This window comes from Oncorhynchus nerka, unplaced genomic scaffold, assembly GCF_034236695.1.
Source record: "Oncorhynchus nerka isolate Pitt River unplaced genomic scaffold, Oner_Uvic_2.0 unplaced_scaffold_1674, whole genome shotgun sequence".
In the NCBI taxonomy this organism is placed as follows: domain Eukaryota; kingdom Metazoa; phylum Chordata; class Actinopteri; order Salmoniformes; family Salmonidae; genus Oncorhynchus; species Oncorhynchus nerka.
The window spans coordinates 23997-44744 of NW_027039645.1; the positions used below are offsets into that span (position 1 = coordinate 23997).

The following is a 20748-nucleotide window of genomic DNA, read 5'->3' on the forward strand; positions in this document are numbered from 1 at the left end:
TTTGGTGGCCTGCAGGAGGCTGTGGTTGAGGGATGTTTGGTGGCCTGCAGGAGGCTGTGGTTGAGGGATGTTTGGTGGCCTGCAGGAGGCTGTGGTTGAGGGATGTTTGGTGGCCTGCAGGGTAGCTGTGGTTGAGGGATGTTTGGTGGCCTGCAGGCTGTGTAGCTGTGGTTGAGGGATGTTTGGTGGCCTGCAGGAGGCTGTGGCTGAGGGATGTTTGGTGGCCTGCAGGAGGCTGTGGTTGAGGGATGTTTGGTGGCCTGCAGGAGGCTGTGGTTGAGGGATGTTTGGTGGCCTGCAGGAGGCTGTGGTTGAGGGATGTTTGGTGGCCTGCAGGAGGCTGTGGTTGAGGGATGTTTGGTGGCCTGCAGGAGGCTGTGGTTGAGGGATGTTTGGTGGCCTGCAGGAGGCTGTGTAGATGTGGTTGAGGGATGTTTGGTGGCCTGCAGGAGGCTGTGGTTGATGGATGTTTGGTGGCCTGCAGGAGGCTGTGGGTAAGGGATGTTTGGTGGCCAGCAGAATACTGTGGTTGAGGGATGTTTGGTGGCCTGCAGGAGGCTGTGGTTGAGGGATGTTTGGTGGCCTGCAGGAGGCTGTGTAGCTGTGGGTAAGGGATGTTTGGTGGCCTGCAGGAGGCTGTGGTTGAGGATGTTTGGTGGCCTGCAGGAGGCTGTGGTTGAGGATGTTTGGTGGCCTGCAGGAGGCTGTGGTTGAGGGATGTTTGGTGGCCTGCAGGAGGCTGTTTGAGGGATGTTTGGTGGCCTGCAGGAGGCTGTGGTTGAGGGATGTTTGGTGGCCTGCAGGAGGCTGTGGTTGAGGATGTTTGCTGGCCTGCAGGATGCTGTGGTTGAGGATGTTTGGTGGCCTGCAGGAGGCTGTGGTTGAGGGATGTTTGGTGGCCTGCAGGAGGCTGTGGTTGAGGGATGTTTGCTGGCCTGCAGGGGGCTATGTAGCTGTGGTTGAGGGATGTTTGGTGGCCTGCAGGAGGCTGTGTAGCTGTGGTTGAGGGATGTTTGGTGGCCTGCAGGAGGCTGTGGGTAAGGGATGTTTGTTGGCCTGCAGGAGGCTGTGTAGCTGTGGTTGAGGGATGTTTGGTGGCCTGCAGGAGGCTGTGGGTAAGGGATGTTTGGTGGCCTGCAGGAGGCTGTGGTTGAGGGATGTTTGCTGGCCTGCAGGAGGCTGTGGTTGAGGGATGTTTGGTGGCCTGCAGGAGGCTGTGGTTGAGGGATGTTTGGTGGCCTGCAGGAGGCTGTGTAGCTGTGGGTAAGGGATGTTTGGTGGCCTGCAGGAGGCTGTGGTTGAGGGATGTTTGCTGGCCTGCAGGATGCTGTGGAGCACAACTAAGTGATCCATGTGATAAAAAGGTACTCATATACATAATTAAAAACAGCAGGTATATATTGTTATTGTTGTGTGATAACTAGTATAGAAGGAGGTCCCTGAAGCCGGACTCCAGGGTCCTTCAGTTACCAACAATCCCTTTCACCCTTCTGGTCTTAAGGGCCCAAAAAATCTAGTTTGGTAAATTAGTGTAAATAGAGTCTGATTCAACAGATACCTAACCTGGTAGTTTAGAAAACTGCACACACACACACTTAAAACCTGCAGACCGTGGAGAACAGGCTAGTTTCTCATACAGATCCACTGTCTGTGATGGATCCCAAAATGGCACCCTAGTCCATATACCAGCGCACTAAAAGTAGTGTACTATATAGGGTGACACTAAAAGTAGTGTACTATATAGGGCGACATTTGGGCCGTAACCAAGGGGGGAAAAAAAAGAGTCATATGCTGAGTGTGATGCTTTGGATGGTGTTAGCGGGGATCCTGGCGTCCGTTTCCTCTCCGTTGATCCGGAAGATGACCTGTGTGTTGTGGGGGATGGTGCTGGTGGACGTCAGGGGCTTCCCCAGCCAGCCCGGAGATCCACGTTTATACATCTTCACCGTCACCTACAGGGGAGGACAGAGGAGATGAGTTAGTCACCGTTCGTTTAGGAGAGAAATATTTTTATTTACATACAAAAACAGTGGTCCTCCACGTGTAAATTTCACAAACTAAAATATTTTTCAAAAAAAAAAAGAACAAAAAAAGTATTGTTTTGTTTTAAAGTTATGGTGGTCAGTCTGGCTCTGACTGTCTGTAACCTCTCTGTCAGGGGTCAGTGGGGACTGTGACCTCGGGTCTATACCTCTACAGACACCTCTGACCTCTAGCTATACTGACAAGCTGTTGCTTCCTGTCTGGGGGGGGCAGGAAGCAGAGAAAAGGAGGACGAAACAAAGCACTGGTCCGGGAATCAGATGATAGATTACAGACACTGTGGCTTCAAAAGGCCCTGGTGGTGGAGATCCCATTCAAGCTAAACACTGACCCCAGTAGATCAGGTGGAGAAGCCCTGTTGTACTGCAGTCTGTTCACTCTGACCCCAGTAGATCAGGTGGAGAAGCCCTGTTGTACCGTTCACTCTGACCCCAGTAGATCAGCTGGAGCTGCCAGGGAGAGAACAGCTTCCAAAGAGACAGGTTTCCAACCAGGCGACCTAATTCTGTTGAATACTTGTTTTAGTTTACAATGGAGCCCCTAGTTCCACTCTCCATACCCCAGATACCTCCTTTGTCCCACACATGCGGTGACCTCACCCATTACAACCAGCATGTCCAGAGATGCAACCTCTCTCATCATCACCCGGGGCCTGGGCTTACCTCCGCTGCACCCGCACCCCACCATACCCCTGTCTGCGCATTATGCCCTGAATATATTCTACCATGCCCAGAAAACTGCTCCTTTTATTCTTTGTCCCCAACGCTCTAGGCGACCAGTTTTGATAGCCTTTAGCTGCACCCTCATACTACTCCTCCTCTGTTTCTGCGGGTGATGTGGAGGTAAACCCAGGCCCTGCATGTCCCCAGGCACCCTCATTTGTTGACTTCTGTGATCGAAAAAGCCTTGGTTCCATGCATGTCAACATCAGAAGCCTCCTCCCTAAGTTTGTTTTACTCACTGCTTTAGCACACTCCGCTAACCCTGATGTCCTTGCCATGTCTGAATCCTGGCTCAGGAAGGCCACCAAAAATTCTGGGATTTCCATACCCAACTATAACATTTTTCGTCAAGATAGAACTGCCAAAGGGGGAGGAGTTGCAGTCTACTGCAGAGATAGCCTGCAAAGTAATATCATACTTTCCAGGTCCATACCCAAACAGTTCGAACTACTAATTAAAAAAATTACTCTCTCCAGAAATAAGTCTCTCACTGTTGCCGCCTGCTACCGACCCCCCTCAGCTCCCAGCTGTGCCCTGGACACCATTTGTGAATTGATCGCCCCCCCATCTAGCTCCAGAGTTTGTTCTGTTAGGTGACCTAAACTGGGATATGCTTAACACCCCGGCAGTCCCATAATCTAAGCTAGATGCCCTCAATCTCACACAAATCATCAAGGAACCCACCAGGTCAACCCTAAATCTGTAAACAAGGGCACCCTCATAGACGTCATCCTGACCAACTGGCCCTCCAAATACATCTCCGCTGTCTTCAACCAGGATCTCAGCGATCACTGCCTCATTGCCTGTATCCGCTACGGATCCGCAGTCAAACGACCACCCCTAATCACTGTCAAACGCTCCCTAAAACACTTCTGCGAGCAGGCCTTTCTAATCGACCTGGCCCGGGTATCCTGGAAGGATATTGACCTCATCCCGTCAGTTGAGGATGCCAGGTCATTCTTTAAAAGTAACTTCCTCACCATTTTAGATAAGCATGCTCCGTTCAAAAAATGCAGAACAAAGAACAGATATAGCCCTTGGTTCACTCCAGACCTGACTGCCCTCGAACAGCACAAAAACATCCTGTGGCAGACTGCAATAGCATCGAATAGTCCCCGCGATATGCAACTGTTCAGGGAAGTCAGGAACCAATACACACAGTCAGTCAGGAAAGCTAAGGCCAGCTTCTTCAGGCAGAAATTTGCATCCTGTAGCTCTAACTCCAAAAAGTTCTGGGACACTGAAGTCCATGGAAAACAAGAGCACCTCCTCCCAGCTGCCCACTGCACTGAGGCTAGGTAACACGGTCACCACCGATAAATCCATGATTATCGAAAACTTCAACAAGCATTTCTCAACGGCTGGCCATGCCTTCCTCCTGGCTACTCCAACCTTGGCTAACAGCGCCGCCCCCCCCCACCCCCCTGCAGCTACTCGCCCAAGCCTCTCCAGGTTCTCCTTTACCCAAATCCAGATAGCCGATGTTCTGAAAGAGCTGCAAAACCTGGACCCGTACAAATCAGCTGGGCTTGACAATCTGGACCCTCTATTTCTGAAACTATCCGCCGCCATTGTCCCAACCCCTATTACCAGCCTGTTCAACCTCTCTTTCATATAGTCTGAGATCCCCAAGGATTGGAAAGCTGCCGCAGTCATCCCCCTCTTCAAAGGGGGAGACACCCTGGACCCAAACTGTTACAGACCTACAGTGCCTTGCGAAAGTATTCGGCCCCCTTGAACTTTGCGACCTTTTGACACATTTCAGGCTTCAAACATAAAGATATAAAACTGTATTTTTTTTGTGAAGAATCAACAACAAGTGGGACACAATCATGAAGTGGAACGACATTTATTGGATATTTCAAACTTTTTTAACAAATCAAAAACTGAAAAATTGGGTGTGCATAATTATTCAGCCCCCTCAAGTTAATACTTTGTAGCGCCACCTTTTGCTGCGATTACAGCTGTAAGTCGCTTGGGGTATGTCTCTATCAGTTTTGCACATCGAGAGACTGAAATGTTTTCCCATTCCTCCTACACTAGACCTGCGTTGACCCATCTCTCATGTACTGTAATATTGTCTGAGCCAGTACAGACGTCTCCTACCTACACAGATTACTCATCATACAAAAGAAAATGCCTGGCGCCATCTGCATCTTTGGTTAAGAAACTCAAAATCTTGTTTATTTACAACATTAATGTGCACCAATTATGTACTTTCATCAATACTCATATCTCCCAGACAGTTTACCTAAACCCATCAATGGATTCTACCAGGTCCCAGTTTACCTAAACCCATCAATGGATTCTACCAGGTCCCAGTTTACCTAAACCCATCAATGGATTCTACCAGGTCCCAGACAGTTTACCTAAACCCATCAATGGATTCTACCAGGTCCCAGTTTACCTAAACCCTTCAATGGATTCTACCAGGTCCCAGTTTACCTAAACCCTTCAATGGATTCTACCAGGTCCCAGACAGTTTACCTAAACCCACCAATGGATTCTACCAGGTCCCAGACAGTTTACCTAAACCCCTCAATGGATTCTACCAGGTCCCAGACAGTTTACCTAAACCCCTCAATGGATTCTACCAGGTCCCAGACAGTTTACCTAAACCCATCAATGGATTCTACCAGGTCCCAGTTTACCTAAACCCATCAATGGATTCTACCAGGTCCCAGTTTACCTAAACCCTTCAATGGATTCTACCAGGTCCCAGACAGTTTACCTAAACCCATCAATGGATTCTACCAGGTCCCAGAGTTTACAGTTTTACCTAAACCCATCAATGGATTCTACCAGGTCCCAGTTTACCTAAACCCATCAATGGATTCTACCAGGTCCCAGTTTACCTAAACCCTTCAATGGATTCTACCAGGTCCCAGTTTACCTAAACCCATCAATGGATTCTACCAGGTCCCAGTTTACCTAAACCCTTCAATGGATTCTACCAGGTCCCAGACAGTTTACCTAAACCCTTCAATGGATTCTACCAGGTCCCAGACAGTTTACCTAAACCCTTCAATGGATTCTACCAGGTCCCAGTTTACCTAAACCCATCAATGGAATCTACCAGGTCCCAGACAGTTTACCTAAACCCTTCAATGGATTCTACCAGGTCCCAGTTTACCTAAACCCATCAATGGATTCTACCAGGTCCCAGTTTACCTAAACCCATCAATGGATTCTACCAGGTCCCAGTTTACCTAAACCCATCAATGGATTCTACCAGGTCCCAGACAGTTTACCTAAAACCCATCAATGGATTCTACCAGGTCCCAGTTTACCTAAACCCCTCAATGGATTCTACCAGGTCCCAGTTTACCTAAACCCTCCAATGGATTCTACCAGGTCCCAGTGTAATTAAACCCATCAATGGATTCTACCAGGTCCCAGTTTACCTAAACCCTTCAATGGATTCTACCAGGTCCCAGTTTACCTAAACCCTTCAATGGATTCTACCAGGTCCCAGTTTACCTAAACCCTTCAATGGATTCTACCAGGTCCCAGTTTACCTAAACCCTTCAATGGATTCTACCAGGTCCCAGTTTACCTAAACCCATCAATGGATTCTACCAGGTCCCAGTTTACCTAAACCCTTCAATGGATTCTACCAGGTCCCAGACAGTCCTAAACCCTTCAGTGGATTCTACCAGGTCCCAGACAGTTTACCTAAACCCATCAATGGATTCTACCAGGTCCCAGTTTCCCTAAACCCTTCAGTGGATTCTACCAGGTCCCAGACAGTTTACCTAAACCCATCAATGGATTCTACCAGGTCCCAGTTTACCTAAACCCTTCAATGGATTCTACCAGGTCAATTCTGAAATCCATCTGTATAAAACACAAGACACTGTGATAACCTTCACCCCCCCACTGCCGCACCTCACATAGTCAATTCTCTATCAGATACAGGAGGTACCATACACTAGAACTATCATCTCCACATTGCCAAAACATCATCCCTCAATAACTTCAAGACTGGGGGTCAGCCTGATGACCCAAACTACTCAGTAATCTCCTCCATGTAGCCTGGAGGTCAGCCTGATGACCCAAACTACTCAGTAATCTCCTCCATGAAGACTGGGGATCAGCCTGATGACCCAAACTACTCAGTAATCTCCTCCATGTAGCCTGGAGGTCAGCCTGATGAACCATGAAGACTGGAGGTCAGCCTGATGACCCAAACTACTCAGTAATCTCCTCCATGAAGACTGGGGATCAGCCTGATGACCCAAACTACTCAGTAATCTCCTCCATGAAGCCTGGAGGTCAGCCTGATGACCCAAACTACTCAGTAATCTCCTCCATGTAGCCTGGAGGTCAGCCTGATGAACCAAACTACTCAGTAATCTCCTCCATGTAGCCTGGAGGTCAGCCTGATGAACCATGAAGACTGGAGGTCAGCCTGATGACCCAAACTACTCAGTAATCTCCTCCATGAAGCCTGGAGGTCAGCCTGATGACCCAAACTACTCAGTAATCTCCTCCATGAAGCCTGGAGGTCAGCCTGATGACCCAAACTACTCAGTAATCTCCTCCATGTAGCCTGGAGGTCAGCCTGATGAACCAAACTACTCAGTAATCTCCTCCATGTAGCCTGGAGGTCAGCCTGATGACCCAAACTACTCAGTAATCTCCTCCATGAAGACTGGGGATCAGCCTGATGACCCAAACTACTCAGTAATCTCCTCCATGAAGACTGGGGATCAGCCTGATGAACCATGAAGACTGGAGGTCAGCCTGATGACCCAAACTACTCAGTAATCTCCTCCATGAAGACTGGGGATCAGCCTGATGACCCAAACTACTCAGTAATCTCCTCCATGAAGCCTGGAGGTCAGCCTGATGACCCAAACTACTCAGTAATCTCCATGTAGCCTGGAGGTCAGCCTGATGACCCAAACTACTCAGTAATCTCCTCCATGTAGCCTGGAGGTCAGCCTGATGACCCAGACTAGTCAGTAATCTCCTCCATGAAGACTGGAGGTCAGCCTGATGACCCAGACTAGTCAGTAATCTCCTCCATGAAGCCTGGGTAATCAGTAATCTCCTCCATGAAGCCTGGGTAATCAGGGTAATCAGTAATCTCCTCCATGTAGCCTGGAGGTCAGCCTGATGACCCAGACGAGTCAGTAATCTCCTCCATGAAGCCTGGGTAATCAGGGTAATCAGTAATCTCCTCCATGTAGCCTGGAGGTCAGCCTGATGACCCAGACGAATCAGTAATCTCCTCCATGAAGCCTGGGTAATCAGGGTAATCAGTAATCTCCTCCATGAAGACTGGGGATCAGCCTGATGACCCAAACTACTCAGTAATCTCCTCCATGAAGCCTGGAGGTCAGCCTGATGACCCAAACTACTCAGTAATCTCCTCCATGTAGCCTGGAGGTCAGCCTGATGAACCAAACTACTCAGTAATCTCCTCCATGTAGCCTGGAGGTCAGCCTGATGAACCATGAAGACTGGAGGTCAGCCTGATGACCCAAACTACTCAGTAATCTCCTCCATGAAGCCTGGAGGTCAGCCTGATGACCCAAACTACTCAGTAATCTCCTCCATGTAGCCTGGAGGTCAGCCTGATGAACCAAACTACTCAGTAATCTCCTCCATGTAGCCTGGAGGTCAGCCTGATGAACCAAACTACTCAGTAATCTCCTCCATGAAGACTGGGGATCAGCCTGATGACCCAAACTACTCAGTAATCTCCTCCATGAAGACTGGGGATCAGCCTGATGACCCAAACTACTCAGTAATCTCCTCCATGAAGACTGGGGATCAGCCTGATGAACCATGAAGACTGGAGGTCAGCCTGATGACCCAAACTACTCAGTAATCTCCTCCATGAAGACTGGGGATCAGCCTGATGACCCAAACTACTCAGTAATCTCCTCCATGAAGCCTGGAGGTCAGCCTGATGACCCAAACTACTCAGTAATCTCCTCCATGTAGCCTGGAGGTCAGCCTGATGACCCAGACTAGTCAGTAATCTCCTCCATGAAGACTGGAGGTCAGCCTGATGACCCAGACAAATCAGTAATCTCCTCCATGAAGCCTGGGTAATCAGGGTAATCAGTAATCTCCTCCATGAAGCCTGGGTAATCAGTAATCTCCTCCATGTAGCCTGGAGGTCAGCCTGATGACCCAGACGAGTCAGTAATCTCCTCCATGAAGCCTGGGTAATCAGGGTAATCAGTAATCTCCTCCATGAAGCCTGGGTAATCAGGGTAATCAGTAATCTCCTCCATGTAGCCTGGAGGTCAGCCTGATGACCCAGACGAGTCAGTAATCTCCTCCATGAAGCCTGGGTAATCAGGGTAATCAGTAATCTCCTCCATGTAGCCTGGGTAATCAGGAATCTCCTCCATGAAGCCTGGGTAATCAGGGTAATCAGTAATCTCCTCCATGTAGTCTAACTCTCACATAAAACATGTGTTTATTGTATGCTGAGTATATCACGTATAATTAATATGCTGTTTGATTGAACACATTTAGTTTTTTGTACTTCTATTTGTGGTGTGGTTTTCATATCGGCACTATCTGCACCGTCTATCTGCACCGTCCGCCTTCCAGACTGAACCCCAGTTTCTATCTGCACCGTCCGTCTTCCAGCCTGAACCCCAGTTTCTATCTGCACCGTCCGTCTCCCAGCCTGAACCCCAGTTTCTATCTGCACCGTCCGCCAGCCTGAACCCCAGTTTCTATCTGCACCGTCCGCCTTCCAACCTGAACCCCAGTTTCTATCTGCACCGTTTCCCAGCCTGAACCCCAGTTTCTATCTGCACCGTCCGCCTTCCAACCTGAACCCCAGTTTCTATCTGCACCGTCCGCCTTCCAACCTGAACCCCAGTTTCTATCTGCACCGTCCGCCTTCCAACCTGAACCCCAGTTTCTATCTGCACCGTCCGTCTTCCAGCCTGAACCCCAGTTTCTATCTGCACCGTCCGTCTTCCAGCCTGAACCCCAGTTTCTATCTGCACCGTCTATCTGCACCGTCCGCCTTCCAACCTGAACCCCAGTTTCTATCTGCACCGTCCGTCTTCCAGCCTGAACCCCAGTTTCTATCTGCACCGTCCGTCTCCCAGCCTGAACCCCAGTTTCTATCTGCACCGTCCGCCAGCCTGAACCCCAGTTTCTATCTGCACCGTCCGCCTTCCAACCTGAACCCCAGTTTCTATCTGCACCGTTTCCCAACCTGAACCCCAGTTTCTATCTGCACCGTCCGCCTTCCAACCTGAACCCCAGTTTCTATCTGCACCGTCCGCCTTCCAACCTGAACCCCAGAGGGGGAATCTGCACCGTCCCGTCTCCCAACCTGAACCCCAGTTTCTATCTGCACCGTCCGTCTCCAGCCTGAACCCCAGTTTCTATCTGCACCGTCCGCCAGCCTGAACCCCAGTTTCTATCTGATACCGTCCGATATGTTCCAACCTGAACCCCAGTTTCTATCTGCACCGTTTCCCAGCCTGAACCCCAGTTTCTATCTGCACCGTCCGCCTTCCAACCTGAACCCCAGTTTCTATCTGCACCGTCCGCCTTCCAACCTGAACCCCAGTTTCTATCTGCACCGTCCGTCTTCCAGCCTGAACCCCAGTTTCTATCTGCACCGTCCGTCTTCCAGCCTGAACCCCAGTTTCTATCTGCAAGGAGTCTATCTGCACCGTCCGCCTTCCAACCTGAACCCCAGTTTCTATCTGCACCGTCCGTCTTCCAGCCTGAACCCCAGTTTCTATCTGCACCGTCCGTCTCCCAGCCTGAACCCCAGTTTCTATCTGCACCGTCCGCCAGCCTGAACCCCAGTTTCTATCTGCACCGTCCGCCTTCCAACCTGAACCCCAGTTTCTATCTGCACCGTTTCCCAACCTGAACCCCAGTTTCTATCTGCACCGTCCGCCTTCCAACCTGAACCCCAGTTTCTATCTGCACCGTCCGCCTTCCAACCTGAACCCCAGTTTCTATCTGCACCGTCCCGTCTCCCAACCTGAACCCCAGTTTCTATCTGCACCGTCCCGTCTTCCAGCCTGAACCCCAGTTTCTATCTGCACCGTTTCCCAGCCTGAACCCCAGTTTCTATCAACAATGTACAGGGATACTGTAGTGATGGAGGTAGATATGTATAAGGGGAAGGTGACTATATACAGGGTCAGTACCATATTAACATGAACAGGGATACTGTCGTGATGGAGGTAGATATGTATAGGGGGAAGGGGGCAGGGATACTGGAGTGATGGAGGTAGATATGTATAGGGGGAAGGTGACTATATACAGGGTCAGTACCATATTAACATGTACAGGGATACTGTAGTGATGTAGGTAGATATGTATAGGGGGAAGGGGACAGGGATACTGTAGTGATGGATATGTATAGGGGTAAGGAGACAGGGATACTGTAGTGATGGATATGTATAGGGGGAAGGAGACAGGGATACTGGAGTGATGGAGGTAGATATGTATAGGGGGAAGGAGACAGGGATACTGGAGTGATAGAGGTAGATATGTATAGGGGGTAAGGTGACTACATACAGGGTCAGTAGCATATAAAAAATGTACAGGGATACTGGAGTGATGGAGGTAGATATGTAGAGGGGGAAGGAGACAGGGATACTGGAGTGATGGAGGTAGATATGTATAAGGGGAAGGAGACAGGGATACTGGAGTGATGGAGGTAGATATGTATAGCGGGAAGGAGACAGGGATACTGTAGTGATGTAGTGATGGAGGTAGATATGTAGATATGGGGGAAGGAGACAGGGATACTGGAGTGATGGAGGTAGATATGTATAGGATATGTATAGTAGTGGGAAGGGGCAGGGATACTGGAGTGATGGAGGTAGATATGTATAGGGGGAAGGAGACAGGGATACTGGAGTGATAGAGGTAGATATGTATAGGGGGTAAGGTGACTACATACAGGGTCAGTAGCATATAAAAAATGTACAGGGATACTGGAGTGATGGAGGTAGATATGTAGAGGGGGAAGGAGACAGGGATACTGGAGTGATGGAGGTAGAAATGTATAGGGGGTAAGGAGACAGGGATACTGGAGTGATGGAGGTAGAAATGTATAGGGGGTAAGGAGACAGGGATACTGGAGTGATGGAGGTAGATATGTATAGGGGGAAGGAGACAGGGATACTGGAGTGATGGAGGTAGATATGTATAGGGGTAAGGAGACAGGGATACTGGAGTGATGGAGGTAGATATGTATAGGGGGAAGGGGCGAGGGATACTGGAGTGATGGAGGTAGATATGTATAGGGGGACGGTGACTATATACAGGGTCAGTACCATATTAACAATGTACAGGGATACTGGAGTGATGGAGGTAGATATGTATAAGGGGAAGGAGACAGGGATACTGTAGTGATGGAGGTAGATATGTATAGGGGGAAGGGGCGAGGGATACTGGAGTGATGGAGGTAGATATGTATAGGGGGAAGGAGACAGGGATACTGGAGTGATGGAGGTAGATATGTATAGGGGGTAAGGAGACAGGGATACTGGAGTGATGGAGGTAGATATGTATAGGGGGACGGTGACTATATACAGGGTCAGTACCATATTAACAATGTACAGGGATACTGGAGTGATGGAGGTAGATATGTATAAGGGGAAGGAGACAGGGATACTGTAGTGATGGAGGTAGATATGTATAGGGGGAAGGAGACAGGGATACTGGAGTGATGGAGGTAGATATGTATAGGGGGAAGGAGACAGGGATACTGGAGTGATGGAGGTAGATATGTATAGGGGGAAGGAGACAGGGATACTGGAGTGATGGAGGTAGATATGTATAGGGGGAAGGGGCGAGGGATACTGGAGTGATGGAGGTAGATATGTATAGGGGAAGGGGCAGGGATACTGGAGTGATGGAGGTAGATATGTATAGGGGTAAGGAGACAGGGATACTGGAGTGATGGAGGTAGATATGTATAGGGGGAAGGAGACAGGGATACTGGAGTGATGGAGGTAGATATGTATAGGGGTAAGGAGACAGGGATACTGGAGTGATGGAGGTAGATATGTAGAGGGAAAGGAGACAGGGATACTGGAGTGATGGAGGTAGATATGTATAGGGGTAAGGAGACAGGGATACTGGAGTGATGGAGGTAGATATGTATAGGGGAAGGAGACAGGGATACTGGAGTGATGGAGGTAGATATGTATAGGGGGAAGGAGACAGGGATACTGGAGTGATGGAGGTAGATATGTATAGGGGGAAGGAGACAGGGATACTGGAGTGATGGAGGTAGATATGTATAGGGGTAAGGTGACTATATACAGGGTCAGTACCATATTAACAATGTACAGGGATACTGTAGTGATGGATATGTATAGGGGTAAGGAGACAGGGATACTGTAGTGATGGATATGTATAGGGGTAAGGAGACAGGGATACTGTAGTGATGGATAGGTATAGGGGTAAGGAGACAGGGATACTGTAGTGATGGATATGTATAGGGGTAAGGAGCAGGGATACTGTTGTGATGGATATGTATAGGGGTAAGGAGACAGGGATACTGTAGTGATGGATATGTATAGGGGTAAGGAGACAGGGATACTGTAGTGATGGATATGTATAGGGGTAAGGAGACAGGGATACTGTAGTGATGGATATGTATAGGGGTAAGGAGACAGGGATACTGTAGTGATGGATATGTATAGGGGTAAGGAGACAGGGATACTGTAGTGATGGATATGTATAGGGGAAGGAGACAGGGATACTGTAGTGATGGATATGTATAGGGGTAAGGAGACAGGGATACTGTAGTGATGGATATGTATAGGGGGTAAGGAGACAGGGATACTGTAGTGATGGATATGTATAGGGGTAAGGAGACAGGGATACTGTAGTGATGGATATGTATAGGGGTAAGGAGACAGGGATACTGTAGTGATGGATATGTATAGGGGTAAGGAGACAGGGATACTGTAGTGATGGATATGTATAGGGGTATAGGGGTGACAGGGATACTGTAGTGATGGATATGTATAGGGGTAAGGAGACAGGGATACTGTAGTGATGGATATGTATAGGGGGAAGGAGACAGGGATACTGTAGTGATGGAGGTAGATATGTATAGGGGGAAGGAGACAGGGATACTGTAGTGATGGAGGTAGATATGTATAGGCGTAAGGAGACAGGGATACTGTAGTGATGGATATGTATAGGGGGAAGGAGACAGGGATACTGTAGTGATGGATATGTATAGGGGTAAGGAGACAGGGATACTGTAGTGATGGATATGTATAGGGGTAAGGAGACAGGGATACTGTAGTGATGGATATGTATAGGGGTAAGGAGACAGGGATACTGGAGTGATGGAGGTAGATATGTATAGGGGGAAGGAGACAGGGATACTGGAGTGATGGAGGTAGATATGTATAGGGGTAAGGGGACAGGGATACTGTAGTGATGGATATGTATAGGGGTAAGGAGACAGAGATACTGGAGTGATGGAGGTAGATATGTATAGGGGGAAGGGGACAGGGATACTGGAGTGATGGAGGTAGATATGTATAGGGGGTAAGGAGACAGGGATACTGGAGTGATGGAGGTAGATATGTATAGGGGGAAGGAGACAGGGATACTGGAGTGATGGAGGTAGATATGTATAGGGGGAAGGGACAGGGATACTGGAGTGATGGAGGTAGATATGTATAGGGGGAAGGGGACAGGGATACTGGAGTGATGGAGGTAGATATGTATAGGGGGAAGGAGACAGGGATACTGGAGTGATGGAGGTAGATATGTATAGGGGGAAGGGGACAGGGATACTGGAGTGATGGAGGTAGATATGTATAGGGGGTAAGGAGACAGGGATACTGGAGTGATGGAGGTAGATATGTATAGGGGGTAAGGAGACAGGGATACTGGAGTGATGGAGGTAGATATGTATAGGGGTAAGGAGACAGGGATACTGGAGTGATGGAGGTAGATATGTATAGGGGTAAGGAGACAGGGATACTGGAGTGATGGAGGTAGATATGTATAGGGGTAAGGAGACAGGGATACTGGAGTGATGGAGGTAGATATGTATAGGGGGAAGGAGACAGGGATACTGGAGTGATGGAGGTAGATATGTATAGGGGGTAAGGAGACAGGGATACTGGAGTGATGGAGGTAGATATGTATAGGGGTAAGGAGACAGGGATACTGGAGTGATGGAGGTAGATATGTATAGGGGTAAGGAGACAGGGATACTGGAGTGATGGAGGTAGATATGTATAGGGGTAAGGGAGACAGGGATACTGGAGTGATGGAGGTAGATATGTATAGGGGGTAAGGAGATACTGGAGTGATGGAGGTAGATATGTATAGGGGTAAGGAGGACAGGGATACTGGAGTGATGGAGGTAGATATGTATAGGGGTAAGGAGACAGGGATACTGGAGTGATGGAGGTAGATATGTATAGGGGGTAAGGAGACAGGGATACTGGAGTGATGGAGGTAGATATGTATAGGGGGTAAGGAGACAGGGATACTGGAGTGATGGAGGTAGATATGTATAGGGGTAAGGAGACAGGGATACTGGAGTGATGGAGGTAGATATGTATAGGGGTAAGGAGACAGGGATACTGGAGTGATGGAGGTAGATATGTATAGGGGGTAAGGAGACAGGGATACTGTAGTGATGGAGGTAGATATGTATAGGGGGAAGGGGACAGGGATACTGGAGTGATGGAGGTAGATATGTATAGGGGGAAGGGGACAGGGATACTGGAGTGATGGAGGTAGATATGTATAGGGGAAGGAGACAGGGATACTGGAGTGATGGAGGTAGATATGTATAGGGGTAAGGAGACAGGGATACTGGAGTGATGGAGGTAGATATGTATAGGGGGAAGGGGACAGGGATACTGGAGTGATGGAGGTAGATATGTATAGGGGGAAGGAGACAGGGATACTGGAGTGATGGAGGTAGATATGTATAGGGGGTAAGGAGACAGGGATACTGTAGTGATGGAGGTAGATATGTATAGGGGGTAAGGAGACAGGGATACTGGAGTGATGGAGGTAGATATGTATAGGGGGAAGGGGACAGGGATACTGGAGTGATGGAGGTAGATATGTATAGGGGAAGGAGACAGGGATACTGGAGTGATGGAGGTAGATATGTATATGGGGGAAAGGAGACAGGGATACTGGAGTGATGGAGGTAGATATGTATAGGGGAAGGGGACAGGGATACTGGAGTGATGGAGGTAGATATGTATAGGGGGTAAGGAGACAGGGATACTGGAGTGATGGAGGTAGATATGTATATGGGGGAAGGGGACAGGGATACTGGAGTGATGGAGGTAGATATGTATAGGGGGAAGGAGACAGGGATACTGGAGTGATGGAGGTAGATATGTATAGGGAAAGGAGACAGGGATACTGGAGTGATGGAGGTAGATATGTATGGATATGTATAGGGGGTAAGGAGAGACAGGGGGGGAAGGGGACAGGGATACTGGAGTGATGGAGGTAGATATGTATATGGAGGGGAAGGGGAGACAGGGATACTGGAGTGATGGAGGTAGATATGTATAGGGGGTAAGGAGACAGGGATACTGGAGTGATGGAGGTAGATATGTATAGGGGGAAGGGGACAGGGATACTGGAGTGATGGAGGTAGATATGTATAGGGGGAAGGGGACAGGGATACTGGAGTGATGGAGGTAGATATGTATAGGGGGAAAGGAGACAGGGATACTGGAGTGATGGAGGTAGATATGTATAGGGGTAAGGAGACAGGGATACTGGAGTGATGGAGGTAGATATGTATAGGGGGTAAGGAGACAGGGATACTGGAGTGATGGAGGTAGATATGTATAGGGGTAAGGAGACAGAGATACTGTAGTGATGGATATGTATAGGGGGAAGGAGACAGGGATACTGGAGTGATGGATATGTATAGGGGGAAGGGGACAGGGATACTGGAGTGATGGATATGACAGTAGCAGCAGCAGCGTAAACCGATGAAGCAACAGGGATAACAGGACCAGCCGGAAGCCAGTAGAGACCCAGCTAGCACCAATAACCATTTAGCTCCATTCACGTCCCAGACCCATTTACTTTATGTCCCTACAACATAAGTGCATTTGCTGCAGGGATACTGGAGGAGGTTAGAGTAGGAATCTCCCCCCTCTCCCTCTCTCCCCCCCGCTCTCTTTCTTCAATGGGGTTGTCTGGTTGTCTGGCATGACTTGACGGAGCTACAATCTACGACTGATTTAATTTAGCCCTTTACAAACATATCTTAATGTCATTAACCCCCAGAGCAATTCACTGACCGCCTCTCTGCGACTCCATTAACTAAAGCAAAATGGGGGGTTTAAAAAGAGCATATTGATGCTGAGCATTATTAAACGGCTGATAATCAAGACAACAGACACACACACAAAAAAAGGAAATGGGCCAAAGTGTCTGTTAACTGGTTTATGTGGGGATTCAACGTAACAGATGGGAACAGGGTTCTGAATTAGAATCTACGTCGTGTGTCCCACACCGCACCCTATTCAGTGCACTACTTCTGACCAGGACCCAATTAGGTATTAGGGTGGCATTTTGGGAGCCAGTAGTAACCTAGGACTACTAGATCGCATAGACAGACAATGGAGAAATCAACTGCGGGGATGACATCATCAACTCAGAGCAATAACAGAACGTTACAATACACCGAGTGTTTTAGTATGCATGTGACTGGGGCCCCTGGACAGTGGGTAGGATATGATACAGACCTAGTGGTTAGAGTGTGGGGGGGGCAGGTAGCCTTGTGGTTAAAGGACAGGATATGATACAGACCTGTGGCCCCTGGACAGTGGGTAGGATATGATACGATACAGACCTGTGGCCCCTGGACAGTGGGTAGAATATGATACAGACCTGTGGCCCCTAGACAGTGGGTAGGATATGATACAGACCTGTGGCCCCTGGACAGTGGGTAGGATATGATACAGACCTGTGGCCCCTGGACAGTGGGTAGGATATGATACAGACCTGTGGCCCCTAGACAGTGGGTAGGATATGATACAGACCTGTGGCCCCTGGACAGTGGGTAGGATATGATACGATACAGACCTGTGGCCCCTGGACAGTGGGTAGAATATGATACAGACCTGTGGCCCCTAGACAGTGGGTAGGATATGATACAGACCTGTGGCCCCTGGACAGTGGGTAGGATATGATACAGACCTGTGGCCCCTGGACAGTGGGTAGGATATGATACAGACCTGTGGCCCCTAGACAGTGGGTAGGATATGATAGACCTGTGGCCCCTGGACAGTGGGTAGGATATGATACAGACCCGTGGCCCCTGGACAGTGGGTAGGATATGATACAGACCCGTGTCCCCTAGACAGTGGGTAGGATATGATACAGACCCGTGTCCCCTAGACAGTGGGTAGGGTATGATACAGACCCGTGGCCCCTAGACAGTGGGTAGGATATGATACAGACCTGTGTCCCCTGGACAGTGGGTAGGATATGATAGACCTGTGTCCCCTGGACAGTGGGTAGAATATGATACAGACCCGTGGCCCCTGGACAGTGGGTAGGATATGATACAGACCTAGTGGTTAGAGGGGGTGGCAGGTAGCCTTGTGGTTAGAGGACAGGATATGATACAGACCTGTGGCCCCTGGACAGTGGGTAGAATATGATAGACCCGTGTCCCCTAGACAGTGGGTAGGATATGATAGACCTGTGTCCCCTAGACAGTGGGTAGAATATGATACAGACCCGTGTCCCCTAGACAGTGGGTAGGATATGATAGACCTGTGTCCCCTGGACAGTGGGTAGGGTATGATACAGACCCGTGTCCCCTAGACAGTGGATAGGATATGATAGACCTGTGTCCCCTAGACAGTGGGTAGGATATGATAGACCTGTGTCCCCTAGACAGTGGGTAGGATATGATACAGACCCGTGGCCCCTGGACAGTGGGTAGGATATGATACAGACCCGTGGCCCCTGGACAGTGGGTAGGAGGTAGCCTAGTGGTTTCTGCACCTGAACAAGGCAGTTAACCCACTGTTCCCCGGTAGGCCGTCATTGAAAATAAGAATTTGTTCTTAACAGACATGCCTAGTTAAATAAAAAGGTTCAAAAAAGAGAATTGACGGCATTTAAAAAAAAAACGTATTCAAATATATTAATAGTCAATTCTGACTACAACTGCAGACGTCCTCATCTTCTAACCGTTGTGTTACATCTAAAACATGGATTTCCACATGTTAATGTTTCACCCAATGAACAAAAAGAGGGCATCGTACTACAAGGAGGAGAAGGGGGCCTGGATGGACTGAATACACAGTAGACAGATGAATAACATCCACCAGGCCTATTGAGTTATCTTCAATACAGACGGACATGGGATCTCTCCGCCGTACTCTTCACCGTGGCTCTGGAGTGATGGAGGTATGCGCTCAGCAGAGATAATAGAACGACGGAGATAATAGAACGACGGAGATAATAGAACGACGGAGATAATAGAACGACGGAGATAATAGAACGACGGAGATAATAGAACGACGGAGATAACAGAACGACGGAGATAACAGAACGACGGAGATAACAGAACGACGGAGATAACAGAACGACGGAGATAACAGAACGACGGAGATAACAGAACGACAGAGATAACAGAACGACGGAGATAACAGAACGACGGAGATAACAGAACGACGGAGATAACAGAACGACGGAGATAACAGAACGACGGAGATAACAGAACGACGGAGATAACAGAACGACGGAGATAACAGAACGACGGAGATAACAGAACGACAGAGATAATAGAACGACAGAGTTTTAATTAGCCACCGTTACATAAAAAGGGTAGCGTTCATCACCGGTCTGGTGCTCTGTGAGTGGGTACTACAGTGCCCGCTGTGCTACACTGCTATAGCGAAGAACAGACACCTGGGACTCCGCAGCACTTGTCTTCGTGTAATTGCCCAAGCTCAGAGGACTCCTACACACTCTGCGGCGAGGGGTTTCTATACACACACACTGGAGATAATTATTTCAAATCTCACTGGCTTTTCTTTCAAGAGCCTTTTTTTTCCAATTATGGGAAGAAAATAAATCTGAAAACGATGGTAATTTCCACCACGGTTTTCATCTTTGTGTTTTATTACTGGACCAAACACATTCTTCAGAAAACTTTTCCAAATCAGGAAAGTGAAAAAAAATTGGGCTGCTATCAAACTAAATACAGAAGACAACCTGAGGTAACGGCCACAGTGAGGTAACAGCCACAGTGAGGACAGCTGTAATCTCCAGGACCTGAGGTAACGGCCACAGTGAGGACAGCTGTAATCTCCAGGACCTGAGGTAACGGCCACAGTGAGGTAACGGCCACAGTGAGGTAACGGCCACAGTGAGGACAGCTGTAATCTCCAGGACCTGAGGTAACGGCCACAGTGAGGACAGCTGTAATCTCCAGGACCTGAGGTAACGGCCACAGTGAGGTAACGGCCACAGGACAGCTGTAATCTCCAGGACCTGAGGTAGCGGCCACAGGACAGCTGTAATCTCCAGGACCTGAGGTAACGGCCACAGGACAGCTGTAATCTCCAGGACCTGAGGTAACGGCCACAGTGAGGACAGCTGTAATCTCCAGGACCTGAGGTAGCGGCCACAGTGAGGACAGCTGTAATCTCCAGGACCTGAGGTAGCGGCCACAGTGAGGACAGCTGTAATCTCCAGGACCTGAGGTAACGGCCACAGTGAGGTAGCGGCCACAGTGAGGTAGCGGCCACAGTGAGGTAACGGCCACAGGACAGCTGTAATCTCCAGGACCTGAGGTAACAGCCACAGTGAGGACAGCTGTAATCTCCAGGACCTGAGGTAGCGGCCACAGTGAGGACAGCTGTAATCTCCAGGACCTGAGGTAGCGGCCACAGTGAGGACAGCTGTAATCTCCAGGACCTGAGGTAGCGGCCACAGTGAGGTAACGGCCACAGGACAGCTGTAATCTCCAGGACCTGAG

General features: G+C 49.0%; 1 protein-coding gene across 1 annotated transcript in view; it reads right to left on the reverse strand.

Annotated features, from left to right (window-relative positions):
- Positions 1-823: 823 nt before the first annotated feature.
- The window catches only part of LOC135568153 (uncharacterized), a 44842-nt gene continuing 24917 nt past the window's right edge, over positions 824-20748 (reverse strand). The window contains exon 5 of the mRNA XM_065015123.1: positions 824-1952. Within this exon, the coding sequence (XP_064871195.1) occupies positions 1785-1952 (168 nt within the window). The 3' untranslated portion in view covers positions 824-1784. The remainder of the gene's footprint in view (positions 1953-20748) is intronic.